The following is a 17,195-nucleotide window of genomic DNA, read 5'->3' as shown; positions in this document are numbered from 1 at the left end:
ATCGTGGAGTGCGGCTATCCAGAGTTTTTTCGTTCATGTGCTACAATTAGCATCGCCAGCACCCTGGTGGTTCAACAACCCTTGATGATCTACGAGGCTCACCTGGAGCGGTGAAAGAATTGTCTGTAAGCTTTTCTGGATAGTCCCTTTGCCTGGGACTATCCAGAAGTATCAGCCGTCATTCCTGAAATTCTGGCTAAAGTCCACCTACAGCTATAGAAGCTTATGGCAGATGCAGCAAGTTTTGACTCGTCTTCTTGACGAGTCCGTTTCTGCACAGGACAAGCTTGGATGGAGGAATGTGTCTGTCCAGCAGCCAGATAAGGGTACAGGAGATGGAGCAGCTGGCTCATCTTCCTAGCTGCAGTTCAAGGGACTCTGGAGAAGAGAAAGCTGTCCTCACTCCCCGGTCAAAGAAGGCATGGATTTAATTGACTTTTCATTGAAGGATGTAACATTTACTGAGATTCAAACTTAAGTGCTGACAACAGGGCAGAGCTCCGTTAGCCTCTTGCCCAGCACCGGTAACATCTTCTGGGTTCCAGAGACCAGAGATGGTGAACCTCTACCCCAGACAACGTTTCCAGAGAAATGGGATTTAATAGACTTTTCTGCTGAGGAGGAAAAACCCGGTGAGCCTCCAGAAGAAGAGCTGGTATCAAGGTATGGCACTGTTGACCATACAAAAATCAGTGGCACTGAAGGATTTGTGCAAGGCCACCGACTTTTAAGTTTACTTTCCAGTGGAACAGCTGGCATCAGGGCAGATCATCAATGAGCTCTGCACAGCACCAACAGCAGCTTCGGCCTCCTAAGAGATGAGGCAGACGGCTTTTCTCCCACACCACTGACAGGGACATAGGATTTCCTGCAAGCAGCATTCGTGGAGTTACAAACTTCTCCAGCTGAAGCCCTGGCAAACGGACAGAGGGTCCAAGACCTCTGACCCACACCACGGCAGTTCTGGAGGCCCGGGGTGAGAAGGTAGCGGTCACTCCCCAGCAGCAGATCAACCATCTGGGAGCAGAGGAAACGGTCCCAAGCAAGGATCCATGCACCTGGGAGACAGTACCAGAGAAATGTCGTCCCTGCAGCCAAGAATAGAAATCAGGTGGATTGACTATGTTAGTTCACTCTACCCGACTAACGCATGTCTAGACCAGGTGGAGGTCTGGGGCCTTGTTAGTTGACTTTGGATGGGGGAGAAATTTGACAGACCCAGCTAGGACAGGGGCTTTTGGAGGGGACTGCAGGGTGGCCTTTTGCCTACTGACTATGGAAAGGAACACTACTTTTTGGTAGATGAAGTGGCCTTGTTTGGATTCAAGTCCATATCTCCCCAAAACACACAGACTCTGGAAACTGGAGGTTCCATATACACATTTGGGGCCTCTATTCCTCAAACCAGCAATGACTGTATATGTTAATGTATTCAGCTCAAACCACTGGGGTCGCCTGCCATAATATGTTTATCGTAAGTAGGTCTCTCCCATAGTATGCCTCCTAAGTGTCTTCTTACCATTGGTAAATGGATCCCCTATGGTTTGTCTGTCTTCTCATATTTGTGTATATACTTGTAATAATGTAGATGTACTTTGTACTTTGAATAGAAACAAATAGGCGGCCCCCGATCCTCCTATTCTGGGGTCCCCCGGCGATGTCCCTGGCTCCTCCTCTTCGACGAGCAGATTTCCATGGGGGCACCTGTGCTGGCACGCTGCCAAGTCCTGCTGCGGCATCCATTGACACCAACAGCAGGACTCGGCCCACCCCTCGTGTCACTGTATTTGATCAACAGCAGTGGGAGCCACTGGCTCCCGCAGCTATCAATCTATCCGATGAAGACCCGAGACAGAAGCTGGAGCTGGTCGGCTGGTGCTTGATGCTGGATCGATCAGGTTCAGGTAAAAAAAAAAAAGAAGAAGGAGGGGGGACTGCTGCAGCACAGAAGATTGAATGCATGAAGGTGACAAAAAAAAACGAGACTTAACAACTCCTTTAATGCCACACATTTTTTGTCCAGAAGGTTTAGCCCAGAAGCCTGTCAGCTAAATGTTGCAGGATCCAAAGTCCATGTTTTTAGTTCAGCCTAGGGGTGGGCTATTGCCCAAAAATAAGAATAGAAAGCACAGATTAAAACCCAGCAGGCTATGGGGAATGATGCATTTCCTGTTTGCATTTGAACCGAGCCATCTCTCATATGCTGTCCTGGAAGATGACTTGAGAAAACAATGTTTTTGTTGTGTCCTAGAAACCAGACAGGACGTGGGGATTGCCAACTAGAAATTTTTATAGCCAGACTTCCTGGGGGGCCTAAGGTATAATAAAACTAAATTTAGGCCCCTCTCACACTGGGACGGGGTCGGCGCCAACGCAACGCTATTTTTAGTGCCGCTTTACCGCCAATTTCGCAACGCTATTCGGCCGCTAGTGGGACGGTTTTACCCCCGCTAGTGGCCGAGAAAGGGTTAAAAACCACCGCAAAGCACCTCTACGGAGGTGCATTGCCGGCGGTATAGCCACAGTGTCCCACTGATTTCAATGGGCAGGAGCAGTGGAGGAGCGGTATACACACCGCTCCAAAGATGTGGCTAGCAGGACTTTTTTTTGCCGCCCTGCTATCGCTTTCCCACTGGAGACACAGCAGCGGCTATTTCAGGTCTATTTTTAGCACAATAGCACCTGCAAAACGACCTAGTGTGAAAGGGGTCTTGAGGGGAAATTTCTGCTCTGTAATAAAGTGTTATTTTACATTTATGTAAATTAAACTGAAGTAAATCTAGAATTCCCTCTGGAGTCACCCTTTGTTGTTTCAAGAACTTTAACCAAAGCATTCATGATAATATATCTTTAATAAGACCATTTATAGAAAAGCAAAAAAATAAAAAAAAAACGTATACAACCGATTAAGTACCTGATACGTATGAAGGATTTCCAAGAAAGATCTGTAGATCTCAGGTCGGTCAAGGAATCGAGTTTTAATTTTATTGACATAGCTGATAGCATTATGAAACTCTAACGAGTCAGACTCTGGAGGAGCCGATGTCTTTTCTTTTTCCGGCAGCCGTGGCTCTTCTGCCACCTCACTGTGTGAATTTTCAGGCACAGGTGGAACTACTACACGTGTATTTGGCAAAATGCTTGTGGCTGCATCAGAAGGAACCTGGAAAGAAATAACACAAGTTACTCTCCTAACTATGCTTCACATGCATACTTAAAAAGGGAGGAAAGGTAATGTAATAGACACTAACCGGACTGGCCAGCGATGTCTGAACCACCACTTTACCATTTTTTGGAAGCTCAATTTTATAGCCAAGTGGTAAAAAAGCATTAAAACCCAACATTAAATCTGGATGGTCATGGAATAACTGGGAAACGCGGCGGATGACCCCTGGAGTGTCAATGCTGCAAGAAAGAAAGGCGTTATAATGTGTTTTTGCCAAATTTGTTAAACATTTCACTAAAACACAGAGAACGAGGTAAGATCCAAACTATAAGGGCTTTTTTATACCGTTTCGTTTTTCAGTTTAAAAAAAGCAGATGACGCATGATAAAATGCACCCTTTCAAATCCTATGGAACTCTTGACACCAGTCAATTGTGCATCATTTGCATTTGTGGGTGCTTTCACACTGCTCTGTTGCAAAAAAAAAAAAAAACGCAGGAACTTCTAATTTTTTTTTTTTTTTTACCGAAAACTGGTCAAAAACTGATCAGTGTAAAAATGCCCCAACATGCACCAAAAAAGCAGCAAGCAGGACTTTTAAAAATGCAACTGACCAGTGTGAAGAATTCTGTAGGATTTAAAAAAGGGATGCATTATGCATTTTTACAAGAAAGCAGTGAAAAAGCAGCATGAAAAACACAACTGACCGGTGTGAAGAGTTCCACAGGTGTGCAACCCAAACTCAGTTACTAACATGAACTGTAGAATGTCAATATAACAGTGTATACAAATACAGTAGTCAAGTTATAAAGTGAAAAAGGATCCACAATAAGTCCTTAGCTCTGGTCAGTACCTTGGGTATTAGTTTGTATAGTACGGTCTGAACTCACCCATAAGTCCCATATTTTATGGAACTTACACAAGGACAACCTCTGGCCTAATACTTCAGTTTATACAGCGGGAGTGCCTGATTAACAAGGGTAAGCCCAAAAGCTATGGCAGGGGGATTTGGAGACTTTCATTGCATAGTTATAGATTTTTTTTTTTTTCTAGCATAGAGTAGAACTAAATGTAGGGAGTTTTTAGAAAGATTCATCAATGTATCCAAAGAGGCACCTTAAAAGAGAAGTATGGGTTTTCATTTTTTATTTTTTTATTCTTACCTCGGTGGATGGAGCATCAGACCGATGCTGTAGCTGTTCCCCGCGTCTCTGCACTGAGAACCGAGCCACCGAACATTGCCGATGTCTTGGTTCACACACCTCCCTGAGAGGAAAGCTGCTGGCTGTCAGACAGCGTCTCTCCTCTCTGCTCCTTCATGCTCATTGGAGTGCTGAGCTGTGGAAGGGTGGGGAGAGGCTGTCTCAGCATCTCGCCGAGACTGCCATTAATCAAGGCAGCTGCCAGATCCAGACTTGGAAGTCGGGATGATGCGCTGCCTCGACAGATGGCAGGGACATCAGCGGAGAGCAGACCAGACCGCTCTCCACTGAAAACAGGTCACAGGAGTGCAAAACAAATTGCACTCCTGTGACCCATAGGAGAAGCCCAGCCAAACAAGCTCAGGCTGGACTTCTCCTTTAAAGCAGAGTTCCGCCCAAAATTTAAACTTCAACTTTTCCGGTTCTTCCCCCCCTCCGGTGTCACATTTGGCACCTTTGGGGTGGGGGGGGGGGGGGGGGGAAGCAGATACCTGTCTAATACAGGTATTTGCTCCCATTTCTGGTGATATATGAAGATGCCGCCGCCTGCACCCGGGAGCCGAGGGACAGATCGGCTTCGGGTGAGTACATCGCGGGCACCTTGGACAAGTGTCCCAATATTAAAAGTCAGCAGCTGCAGTATTTGTAGCTACTGACTTTAAATTGTTTCTTTTTTTTTGGGCGGAACTCCGCTTAAATGGTTTCAGAAATTTGGTATTTGGGCAATTTAACCGATAACCTGAGACCAAAACACTAACCAGCAGACATTTCCAAACCATATGATAAAATGTGCCATCAGCTGAGGAGCACTTAGAGAAGGCAGCAGAGGGTAATCCATTTAGCCAGAAGAGGAGACATGGAGTATAATAGGATTTATATAATGGATAACTTTATCACTAGAGGAGATAATCGTGGGGTCTTCTTGCTAAACCTCCTCTAAGTTCTGGTATATCCGAGCACCATCTAGATTCCGTGATACTAAGCAGATCACTTTTAGAGTGTAGTATAGAAGAGCAACATGTAAAAATAAGTTTAACGTGGGAGGGGTCGTTCAAGAGGCATTCCGGGGGGGAGGGTTGTATAAAAATATTGCATAGACCAAATTGCGCCACAGCGGTATGTAGCAATTGGAGGTACCAGAAGCAAGATATAGTGGGAAGGTTAAATTCGACAGAAACCCGCAAAGGAGCGAAAGGTATTCTCCAAAAACAGATGGCAAACCAACTTCACACCATGTCTAAACCAGAATGCGCCATCTGTTCTTTAAAAGAAATCTCTCAAATATGGGTCGTTCCGTAAAGGAGCATTAGGGGAATATACAGGGGATGTAGCAGATGGGGATAATTTTGAAAGTTTACATATTTGCAGTGTCATAGATAGTAAAGATATTCTATCTCTGCCCATCGTGGATTGATGATGGATCAGATGTTGTAGGGATTCAAAGGAATAAAATCAGCTTTCAGGGCCATAATGGCATTATTAGCTTCAGGGTAGAACCACCAATGGGTATGGGCCAGTTGAGAGGCAATATAAAAAAAAAAAAAAACAACAACATGTGACTGAACTGAAAGCAGACTCATTTCCCCCCTCCACCATAACTCCAGGTCATGTGTTAAAAAGCAAGCATCCCTCCAAATGATCTTCAGCAGTCCAAGGTACAGATTTTTTGCCCTTTGTACCTGCTACTAAATAACAAACAAAGATAGATAGAAAAAGGACAATAGGAAAAGAAAACTAAAATTGCACAATACATGCACATTAATCAAAATAGACATTTACATTTGCATATTACTAATGCAACACAGAAGAAAAAAAAATACAAAAGTTTTGCACAAAGCATTGAATGTCTTTCTTACCTCTGAGATTTAAACTCCTTCATTATCTCTAGAAAACCATTGTATGTAGCTGGATCACTGCCAAAACGAATTTTTACCTGATCCAGATACGATAAGGCATCCTCTACCTGAGAAGATATATTATGAGAATCAAGATTTTAATATGTTTTACATTTCTGTAAATCATGTCTAAAGGCCAACTACATCTAAAAAATTTTTTACAGAATGGGAGGGGATAAAACTGTCCGATTTTTACAGCAGGCTGCATGTTCACAGGAGAGATTAACATTGATTTCCTGTAACAAAAACAGGAATTTGTTGTAAAAAGAAAAAACAAAAAAACTTTTCTCTGCCTTCATTGAAGGATACAGTGAAGATCCGAAGGACTGTGCCAGCAAGATTGTATCCTTTCCACATTTTGCAAGAACAAATAATAATTCATTAATGGAGACAACTATGATAATTGTCTGTGGATCTTGACCTCTGGGGGTATGTTGCCACCTGCAGCAGTTGGACGCCAGGTAGAAATAGAAAAATACAGCCTAGAAGTGGCCTCTGCTGGTGGCCAACTGCTATATGCTAACAAAGCCTCAGTAAATACCAAGCAGTTAAAGGAGACAAAATCAACTCAAAAATAGCAACGGCCACACTATGTAGCTTAAAAAAAAAAAAAAGCAAGCATTTTACAGAGAGCACAAATCCTACTTTCTCTGCCAAAAAAAAATCTGTGGATCTTTACCACTGGGACATCCAAAAGCAGTGTTTCAAAGATGGACAGGCACATAAAGCAAAATAAAACCAGTTAAAGAACAAATGAGTTGAAGAAGAAGGAAGAAGAAAAAAAAAAAAAAAAACACTTTCCTTGCAATTTGTGGAAAGGTTAAAGTGTTTGTTAACCTAAAAAAAAAAAAAAAACTGGATCTTGTTACCTTGAAGCAGGGGTGTCAAACTCAATTTCATCGTGGGCCACATCAGCATTATGATTGTTCTCAAAAGGGGCGGTTGTATCTGTAAGATTAGATGTCCAGCGCATCCCCTCCCCTTACATTAGATGTCAAGAGCCACTCCACCATCAGAAGTTAAGTTCCCCACTCTCCCTTACATCACAGTGCACCCCCCTTTCCTTATGCTGGGAAGAAGCTGGATGCATTGCTTTAAAACAGAAAATACAGGGTCTGGAGGTGGACCAGAGGAGGGCTGGAGATGTGTTGAGGGCCACCCCACCCCCCGGTATCACAAGACATTATTACTACCATCCCCTTTGTTATAATAAATACTGTTGCCAACTGTAGGTGTTTTTAAAAAAAATCAGTCGATAAATACCTAATTTTATAGCACCAATTGGCGGTCACGTGACCAGCAGTGTCTCTCCTCCCCTCCTCCTGGCTGACATCAGCTGGGGTTTCTCTTCTCCGCCCACTTTGCTGTCATACCTGGAGAGGAGGGGGGGGGGGGGGGGCGGCCACGTGGAGGTGCTATATAATTAGGTATTTATTGGCAGATTTTTAGAAAACACCTACAGTGGGGCACAGCATTTATTAAAACAGAGGGGATGGTAGCAAGAACCATTAGTGGGTTAACAACCACTTTAAGACCTCCAGAAGGCACAGGCTTACAGTACCTAATGATAAATTTGGCCCCAACTTCTCTGCAGTTAATATTTTCACTACTTAACTGCCATCATCCTACTCCAGGAGATACTAATGCTTCACTAAGTGCTAAAGATTCAAGTCAACAGTGTTCAATTATACCCCAAATTTATGAGGTCCTCAGTGATCTACTAAATATAAATCCACGTATTTGCCAGCACACCAAAGATCTTCAAATGTAGTCTAAAGGCTTAGATTGCAGAAAGATCACATCACAAGAACAAGTGCAACGTTTCAGAGTCACGCATGGCCCTTTCATCAGGCATGTGATGATCACAAACCTGACGAAGGCGTCCTGCGTGACTCAGAAATGTTGCACTTGTTCTTGTAATATCATCTTTCTGCAATAAAAGCCTTTGGACTACATTTGCTGATCCTTGATGTTCTGGTGAATATCTGCATTTATCTATGGCGTTTTCAGTAACCAGCTGGTAGTCGCTACAGTACCCACTACTGATGAGCACGGTTTCCAGGAACATATGCAATTGGAATATAGACAACTCAGTGATCTACTGTCCAACATTCATGAAGTAAAGTGAAGTTAACCTGAATTACGCTTCTGTTAAGTAAAGTGAACTGCGTTTTACCCCAAACATCAAATTATGTCAATAAACTTTACTTTTTAAAATTTCCCTTCATATCATCTAGCTTCCCACTACAGTAAATCATGCCAAGTATCGCTTCACTTCACTTACGTTCACGTTAGTACAATAGGCCCATTGTGTAAAAGATAATTCAGTCGGAATCTGTTTTATAATCTAGTAGTCTTATTAAATCAGAGATATAGTGGTACCAGATGACAGGTATAAATGATTAAAAGGAGACATTAAAAGGGTGCAGCTCAAAAGTAGAGGAAGAACACAGAAAACAAATGTAACCTCACTGAACACCTAATAAAACATACTTACATGCACAGGGAGTTTTTCTTGAGATTTGCACCAACTGTTTGAGCTTGGCTTACAACTGCCGCCGCCACCACCACCGCCACTTGTATTAGCCATTTTTGGTTGTGAAATGTCAGCAGTACCACAGGTAACCTCTACAGCTCACATATGAGATGACATGGTTGCACAGCTTAATTATTGCTGATGTTATTTGAGCAGGTGGGCAGAATCAAACACTAAAACAGACAAAAAAAATTAAAATAATTACATATAATAAAACAATATGATTGTTTAACATCTTCATGCCTAAAGGTAATACAAATCTTAATGCCCAAGCACAATTTTGAAACTTTGACGTGTTAGTAAAACCTTTTTTTAAATGGGCCTTGCTAGACTATGCATCAAACACAGGACGACCAATTACTGTGGATGCAACCGATTTAGTGTACCAACGTCCCAGTAGTATGAAAGTGGGAATTAAACTGGACTAATAAAGTGGACTTTTGGCGGTACAAGTAGTTAATGTAAAAAAATCTATAAATATTTATTTGTAAAAAGCATGTATGAAAAAAATTGTATACACAACTTTGTAAAACAGTATAGTGTCAACATATGATCCAAGTAGATATAACAAAAGATATTTCAAAAAGCTTATACTTATGCAGATACACTCATAACATGAGAACCTGTAGCATCAGAGGGTATATATAAACTTTCAGTTCTTGAAAATGAGTTCAATATGCGTGGTAGTGGATCTTGCTTTTACTCTCGACATGTTTCACGTACAGAACGCTTCATCAGGAGCATAAAGGTAGGTGAATCGAATTTCAGAAAAAACGCAAATCCAACCTTCATTTTCTGCCCCTGCTGAGTACAATCCAGCCCTCCTAAAGTCTGAAGGACAATAAACTGCCCATTTGTTTGAAAAGTTTGGAAACTCCTAAACTAACAGATTGTGCTACTCTGGTTACTAACAACAACACAAGCTACTCCCTCACTGGAACTCCAATACATAGCGGTATATATTTATGGCCAACTGTTAGGCTTTCTTCTATGCCATTTGCCTTATGATTTTGGTTTATCTTTATCTCTTGCCAAATGTGTCAGCCATTTAAATGTCAAGTGCATTCTCGCTTACTAAAAATAAAAAATGTACAGTGGTGTGTATTAAACACACTGGACTCTCACTTTTTTATTACTACATACTATGTCGCAGTATGAATTATGCATGACAATAAGTGGATTCAGGGGAGGAATATGAGAACATTGACTACAGCATTCTACTTTCACACTCCAGTAACTGGAAAAGATTACATTACAAATAATTCATATTCAATGATCACGGGACTACTGCAATGCTGAATGTTTCTCTTTTTGCGATACCTTTAAAAACATCACTCGGGGACCTCTCGAGGCGAGGTAGAAAACTGTTTAATCAAGATCTTAGGACCAAGGGAATAGCAATACTATAAAATTGACCTGGTTTCATGTTTAGGTAAAGCTGGGCATTGACATATTTCTTTCTTCAGCTAGTAGATTGAATGGGGGGGGGGGGGGGGGGAATAAAAAAAAACGATTCGGCCATCCACACAAATAATAAAAGAATCCTCCCCCCACTGGGACATTAAATTGTGATAGCTGCTCTCGCGGTTGTCAGAGTACAGTGATCAGCGGCTGCAGTTTCTTCAACAGGAGTCAATCTAACAATCGGCTTCTGCCAAACAAGGAGGGCCACACATTAAATTAATGTAGCTGGTCCCTGCTGAAGCAGCCAAATTTCAATCCGTTTATGGACGGCAGCTGCAAGATTGGAGGTTAGGGGCATGCTCACGTGCTCATCTGCAGCCAATTCTTCTCTTGAGAATGAAAAAGTGAGAACAGCAATTCTTTAGAGCCATTATCTGTCCCTAATAGTAAACAATGTCAGTTTGTGTCTGGTTCACTATCTTTGTACTTCTCTGTATCTCTATTCCAACCAGACAAGGACATTGAAGGGGCTAGGTACAAGAAGCAGCTAACAAAAGCAATAGACATGCCAGTCTGGCACAGGAAAATTGCTGATGGCATTTCTAAGCCAAGCATACCAGGCATAGTTTGACAGATGACATTTAACTATAAAAGACATGTGACTATTACTATACAATATATTCCTCTATTACGGTGAAAGGAAGAAAAACAATCAATACTGCATAAAAAAATAAAAAAAAGATGGATATTAAATATGTTCTGAGCGGTCTATAAGGCGGCCCTGGGGTTTTACATTTCACCAGCACCTGGGTGGTTATTCTTTAACACCAACCATAGAAGCTAGCGATGTGGGAGGAGCTCACATACCAGCTCACATACCCATCTGTATTTGGAGTGGTGGAGTAGGCGATGGGCTTCTACTGAGTGAAGGAAATTCCACACGCGGAAGAGTTTTAAATGTGCAGGGAATAAAGATTCCCCAATAGCTACTTTTAACATGAAATGCATTATATTGTATATGGTGGCTGATAAAAATGTTACATATTTATAGCGAATAGGATACTAAATTCAAATAAAACCCCCCAAGAAGCTTGCCCCCTAATGTTTCAAGTCATTTGACTTTCCCAGAGGACAACCTTATTGCGTATATTTTTTCACCATATGCTCGATTTGCCTTTCCCAGGTTTTTCACAGGTGTACTTTACATTTTTTACAATGAAAATGAATAGGCAACATACAATAATAACTTTGAAGTGTGCAGACACCAGGATTTATGTCATCTTCAGGCCAGCATCTACGTTTAGGAAGTCGATGCTGACCTTCGATAGAGTCTGAAGGTGTGGTCCTTCTGGGTATCCTTGTGTGGTAAAATGCTTGTAAGCATTTTACCTTCACACTACGAAGCATGCATCCACTTACATGAACAATATATATCGGATCGCAGGTTTACTACGCATCACTTTAACTGGTTAACGGCCGGCTCACAAAGATATACGTTGGCAGAATGGCACAGCTTGGCAAAGTGACGTATATTTACGTCACTTTGAATTTCCCGCCAACGGCGCGTGCACACCCCTGCTGCGAGCTGTGTGACCGTGCCCGCGGAACCCGCGATCGGGTCACAGAGCTGCAGAACAGGAAGAGGCCAGTGTAAACAAGGCATCTCCCCATTCTGCCTAGTGACACAACACTGATCGTCTGCTCCCTCTCATCGGGAGCAGCGATCAGTGACATGTCACTTGTAGCCACTCCCCCTAATAGTTAGAATCACTCCCTAGGACACACTTAACCCCCTCCCTGCCCCCCTAGTGGTTAACCCCCTTTACTGACAGTCACATTTATACAGTAATCAGTGCATTTTTATAGCAATGATCGCCGTATAAATGTGATGGTCCCAAAATGGCATCAAAAGTGTCCAATATGTCCACCATAATGTTGCAGTCATGATAAAAAAAAAAAAAAAAAAGCCATAAAACTATCCACTATTTTGTAGATGATATAACTTTTGGGCAAACCAAACTCTTTTTGCGATTTTTTTTTTACCAAAAAAACGTAGTAGAATACATATCGGCCGAAACGGAGGAAAAAATGTTTATATATTTTCTTCGGGATATTTAAAAAGTAAAAAAAATAAATAAAAAAAAAAGTTTTTTTTCAAAATTGTCACTTTATTTTTGTTTATAGCTCAAAAAAAGAAACAAAAGATCTATTTGTGGGTGGGGGGGGGGGGGGGTGGACGACGTCAATTTTGTTTGGGAGCCACGTCACACGACGCACAATTGTCAGTTAAAGCGACGCAGTGCCGAATTGCAAAAAGTGGCCTGGTCATTTGACAGCCAAATGGTTCGGGGCTGGTTAAAGTAAGATATTAGTGTTGCATACACGCGATCACACAAATCTTGTCTGAAATTCTGACCGTCAAGAACGCGGTGACGTACAACGAGCCGAGATCAATGACGTTCAATAGGCAGTTCGGCTCTTCTGCTTGAATCTGAGCATGCATGTTTTTTTGCATATCGGAATTGCATACAGACGAGCGGATTTTCCGACAAGAACTTTTTTCCGTTGGAAAAATAGAGAACCTGCTCTCAATCTTTTGCTGGCGGAAATTCTGACAGAAAATGTTGGATGGAGCATACACACGGTCCAAAAGCTCAGATTCAACTTTTTTTGACAGAAAATCTGATCATGTGTACAGGGCATTAGAGTCTGCAAAAGACTTGAAACTGGGGTGGAGGTTCAACTTCCAGCAGGACAACGACCCCAAACATACAGCCAGAGCTACAATGGAATGGTTGAGATCAAAGTATATTCATGTGTTAGAATGGCCCAGTCAAAGTCCAGACCTAAATCCAATTGAGAATCTGTGGCAAGACTTGAAAATTGCTGTTCACAGACGCTCTCCATCCAATCTGACAGAGCTTGAGCTATTTTGCAAAGAACAATGGGGAAAATGTCACTCTTTAGATGTGCAAAGCTGGTAGAGACATCCCAAAAAGACTTGCAGCTGTAATTGCAGAGAAAGTTGGTTCTACAAAGTATTGACACAGGAGGGCTGAATACAAATGCACTCCACACTTTTCAGATATTGATTTGAAAACCATTTATCATTTTCCTTCCACTTCGCGTTGGTCCATCACATAAAATACATTTACGTTTTTGGTTGTACAGTAACATGACGAAATGTGTAAAATGTCAAGGGGTACGAATACTTTTTCAAGGCATTGTAAATGCTTATTTTTTTTACTGATGGAGGGTTAGTTGGAGAAAAAGCCAATTTTTCCCATCCACTAAGATTTGTTTATAGCCATACATAAGTACAACTCACACAATCAGTTCAATTGTAATCTATACACAAGAAAACATATCCAGCAATGATTAACTCTTCGTTGCTTATAAAACAACATAACCCTGTAAATATTCTGTACATTTTTTGGTAGGGTTTTGTAATTTTAGTCTTAGCCTGACATGCAAAGATGGAAAAAAAAAAAAAATAATTCATATAGCTGAATAAATAAATGGTATCCTTAACCACTTGGGATCCGCCTGCCGTCAATTGACGGCTACAGTGCGGATCCCAATTTCCAAACCGCCGTCAATTGACGGCCGCCCCTTAGGGCGGTCCCCGCGCGCGCTCCAGAGCGCGCTGCGGGGAAAATCTGTGTTGGCCGTGTCCCTCGGACACAGCCAATTACAGATCGCCGCGAACGGCCAATCAGAGTGGCCGTTCGCGAGGCGATCTGTGCGGCCAATGAGAGAGGATCTCATATGTAAACATATGAGATCATCTCTCATTGCCGTTTTACACAGAGACAGCGGTGCTGTCTCTGGAGAGGAGACGGATCTGTGTCTCTTGTACATAGAGACACAGATCGGTCACCCCCCCAGTCACCCCCCCTCCACCTACAGTTAGAACACTAAGCAGGGATACATTTAACCCCTTCCTCACCCCCTAGTGTTAACCCCTTCAATGCCAGTCACATTTATACTGTAATTAGTGCATATTTATAGCACTGATCGCAGTATAAATGTGAATGGCGCCAAAAATGTGTCCGATGTGTCCGCCATAACGTCGCAGTCCATTAAAAATCGCAGATCGCCGCCATTTCTAGTAAAAAAAATAATTAAAAAAAAATAATTCTGTCCCCTATTTTGTAAGCGCTATAACTTTTGCGCAAACCAGTCGCTTATTGCGATTTTTTTATTTTTTTTACCAAAAATATGTAGAAGAATACGTATCGGCCTAAACTGAGAAAAAAAAATGTTATTTTTTTTTTAAATTGGGATATTTATTATAGCAAGAAGTAAAAAATATTGTATTTTTTTCAAAATTGTCTCACTTTTTTGTTTATAGCGCAAAAAATAAAAACCGCACAGGCGATCAAATACCACCAAAAGAAAGCTCTACTTGTGGGGAAAAAAGGACGTCAATTTTGTTTGGGAGCCACGTCGCACGACCGCGCAATTGTTAGTTAAAGCGATGCAGTGCCGAAAGCTGAAATTTCACCTGGGCAGGAGGGGGGTATATGTGCCCAGTAAGCAAGTGGTTAATGACCTAAGAAATTTGTAGAAGCAATCCTACCTCTACACAACATAGGATACATGTGAACCTAGGTATCTCACTCTTACACAACCTTGAAGGAATACAGTGCTTTCTTTAAAAAAAAATAATAATAATTTTATGTAACTGGTGCACAAGCCATAGTCATTTAATGGTATGAAATCTTATTATACTGTACAGGATTTACATAGCAACAGTATACCAATCACCAAAAAGACAGTACAATTAGAATACAAAATGATTAGGAGAGCTTACATTACATATGCATCTTGATCTGTAGACCAGCCTTTCTCAACCAGTGTGCCGCAGCACACTGGTGTGCCGTCAGAGGTTCTCAGGTGTGCCGCGGGGTCAGTGGAGAGAAGGCTGTCAGATGAGCCTGCTCTCCTCCTGAACTGTGAAAAGCTCTGTCGGCTTCAAAAGGGAAAGTAAAGTGCAGAGGAGTGTGCTGTGCTCTCTGCTTCCCCCTAGAGTGCAGTACCCGGCTGAATGATGAATCTGGTAAAGGTACTGAGCTAGAATCATTTTAAAATGGCTTTATACATGTCTGTGTGTCTGCACATGTGAGTGTCTGTCTGTATTATGTATGAGTGAGTGTGTGTGCATGTGTATGTATGTGTGTGTATGCGTGTGTAAGCATGTGTGTGTATGTAACTTTTAATTCTGACCCCTCTACCCCACAAAAACACCCCCCCCCCCCTCCATTCCTGTACCATCAGAATTGCTTTTGTAGGGCTTGTTTGACAGCAGCAAGGACTGCTGCTCCTCTGAAAAGCAATCCATGCACAGATCGCTTTTCAGAGGCATTTGACAGGCGGTAAAGAGGCATTATGTTGGCTCTTTACCACCTGTTTTAAGCCTGTAAATGAAGCATCACTACACCGCAACCGTGCAATGCACACGGTTGCGGGGTAGTTGCAGTGCAGCCCCATTCACCCTCTGTATACCTCTAGTTGCAGCCACGGCACATGAACACCCTCAGCTGCTGCCTCTGCAGCTAAAGGTGGAGAAGTTGGGGGTGGTAAAAACAGCTCAACCATATGGTTTTACCGTCCCTATGACAAGCCCTTTGTTCACATCTGTGTAGCTGCATGTAGGGCAGTCCATTAATTTCCGTACCCACAAAATGCAGGGAAACAAGTCCCCAAACTTTTTTTATTAAATTGCACTGCAGCAAAAGTACCCCATGTTTTCCAATGTGTGGGGGTACCATTAAGAATTAATGGAACCCCCTAAAGAGCAGAGCATTTGTCTGTGTGTCAGGAATGAGCGCGATTTTGCGCGTGTTCTGCGACACACCATAATGTGAACCAAGCCTTGGACTGGGGTGCCTCAAGACTGAAAATACTTTTTAAGGGTGCCCAGACTGTAAAAAGGTTGAGAAACACTGCTGTAGACAATCTTTCTATGCCTGACAAAATTAGAATTTTCCTTTCTTGCATTGTGGCAACATGTTTATTGACAGAACACCCAAATCTTCCGTCATCCTTATGCGATTTACTTTCTGCTTTTTTCAGATAAGTGCACAGAGCTTAAAGTCAGATTATTGGCATTCACTGCAACACTGCTCAGGCCTCATACACACAGGCAAGAATCTCGTCAGGAAAAAAACGTTGTTTTTCCCGACGAGATTTTTGGCAAGAAACTCTTGCCGCCCGAGTGTACACACAGACCTTTCAAAAGAACCGCGGTTCTCTTGAAAGAAAAGAACGCGGTGACGTCATCACGTACGACGAGCATGCGCTTGTCACATTCGTTGCATCAAAGTAATTTCGAGCATGCGCAGGTTTCCACAGCGACAGGTAAGTATACACACTCTCGGGTTTCTCGTCGGGGAAACAGGCCGACAAGAATCTCGACGAGAAAAGAGAGAGCAGGTTCTCTATTTTTCTCGTCGAGATTCTGGCCAGATTTCCAGACGAGAAACCTGAAAGCCTCGTACACACGCTCGGTTTGCAGTTGCACTGCCAGCAGTTTTCTTGCTGGTTCTTGCCGAGAAAACCGAGCGTGTGTACGAGGCTCCAAGTTGCAGGAGTGCTAGTAATGAGTCAGTAAGAAATTCAGTGAAAGTCCCCCCCCATTTTGGATAGAGTAAGGGGAGGTTATAACCCCTGTCCGTTTTTTTTGTGTCCCATTGTGGAGGTTTCCACAACTATTCCTGTTCTGATGTCAACCCAAAATTTGAGGATAATCTTTTATTTTCACTTTCGATAATAATGGTAAACAGAACAAAAATAGGGGTGACTCTCCCTAAAGGGGACACAGACAGCAATACAAACTGACAGGGGATCTAATCCCTCTCCAATCTATCCAAAGCTAACACGGAAAAATAGGGAATGTATTTGTTGCATGGGTTTAATTTATTTTTGCTTCAAATGATTAACTAGTAGCAAATATAATTGTGCAACCAAGTTAAAAAAAAGTGAATGAAT

At 42.3% G+C, this 17,195-nt stretch overlaps 1 protein-coding gene across 1 annotated transcript in view; it reads right to left on the bottom strand.

Annotated features, from left to right (window-relative positions):
- The window catches only part of SIN3B (SIN3 transcription regulator family member B), a 73,428-nt gene that overhangs the window by 42,454 nt on the left and 13,779 nt on the right, over positions 1-17,195 (bottom strand). Inside the window, exons 2-5 of the mRNA XM_040321142.1 lie at positions 8,760-8,971; positions 6,224-6,330; positions 3,252-3,405; positions 2,915-3,163 (exon numbers count right to left, since the gene is read on the bottom strand). Of these exons, the coding sequence (XP_040177076.1) occupies positions 2,915-3,163; positions 3,252-3,405; positions 6,224-6,330; positions 8,760-8,852 (603 nt within the window). The 5' untranslated portion in view covers positions 8,853-8,971. The remainder of the gene's footprint in view (positions 1-2,914; positions 3,164-3,251; positions 3,406-6,223; positions 6,331-8,759; positions 8,972-17,195) is intronic.

This window comes from Rana temporaria, chromosome 1 (assembly GCF_905171775.1).
Source record: "Rana temporaria chromosome 1, aRanTem1.1, whole genome shotgun sequence".
NCBI lineage: Eukaryota > Metazoa > Chordata > Amphibia > Anura > Ranidae > Rana > Rana temporaria.
The sequence above is the reverse complement of the archived record's forward strand: the minus strand, read 5'-3'. Positions and strand labels throughout refer to the sequence as shown.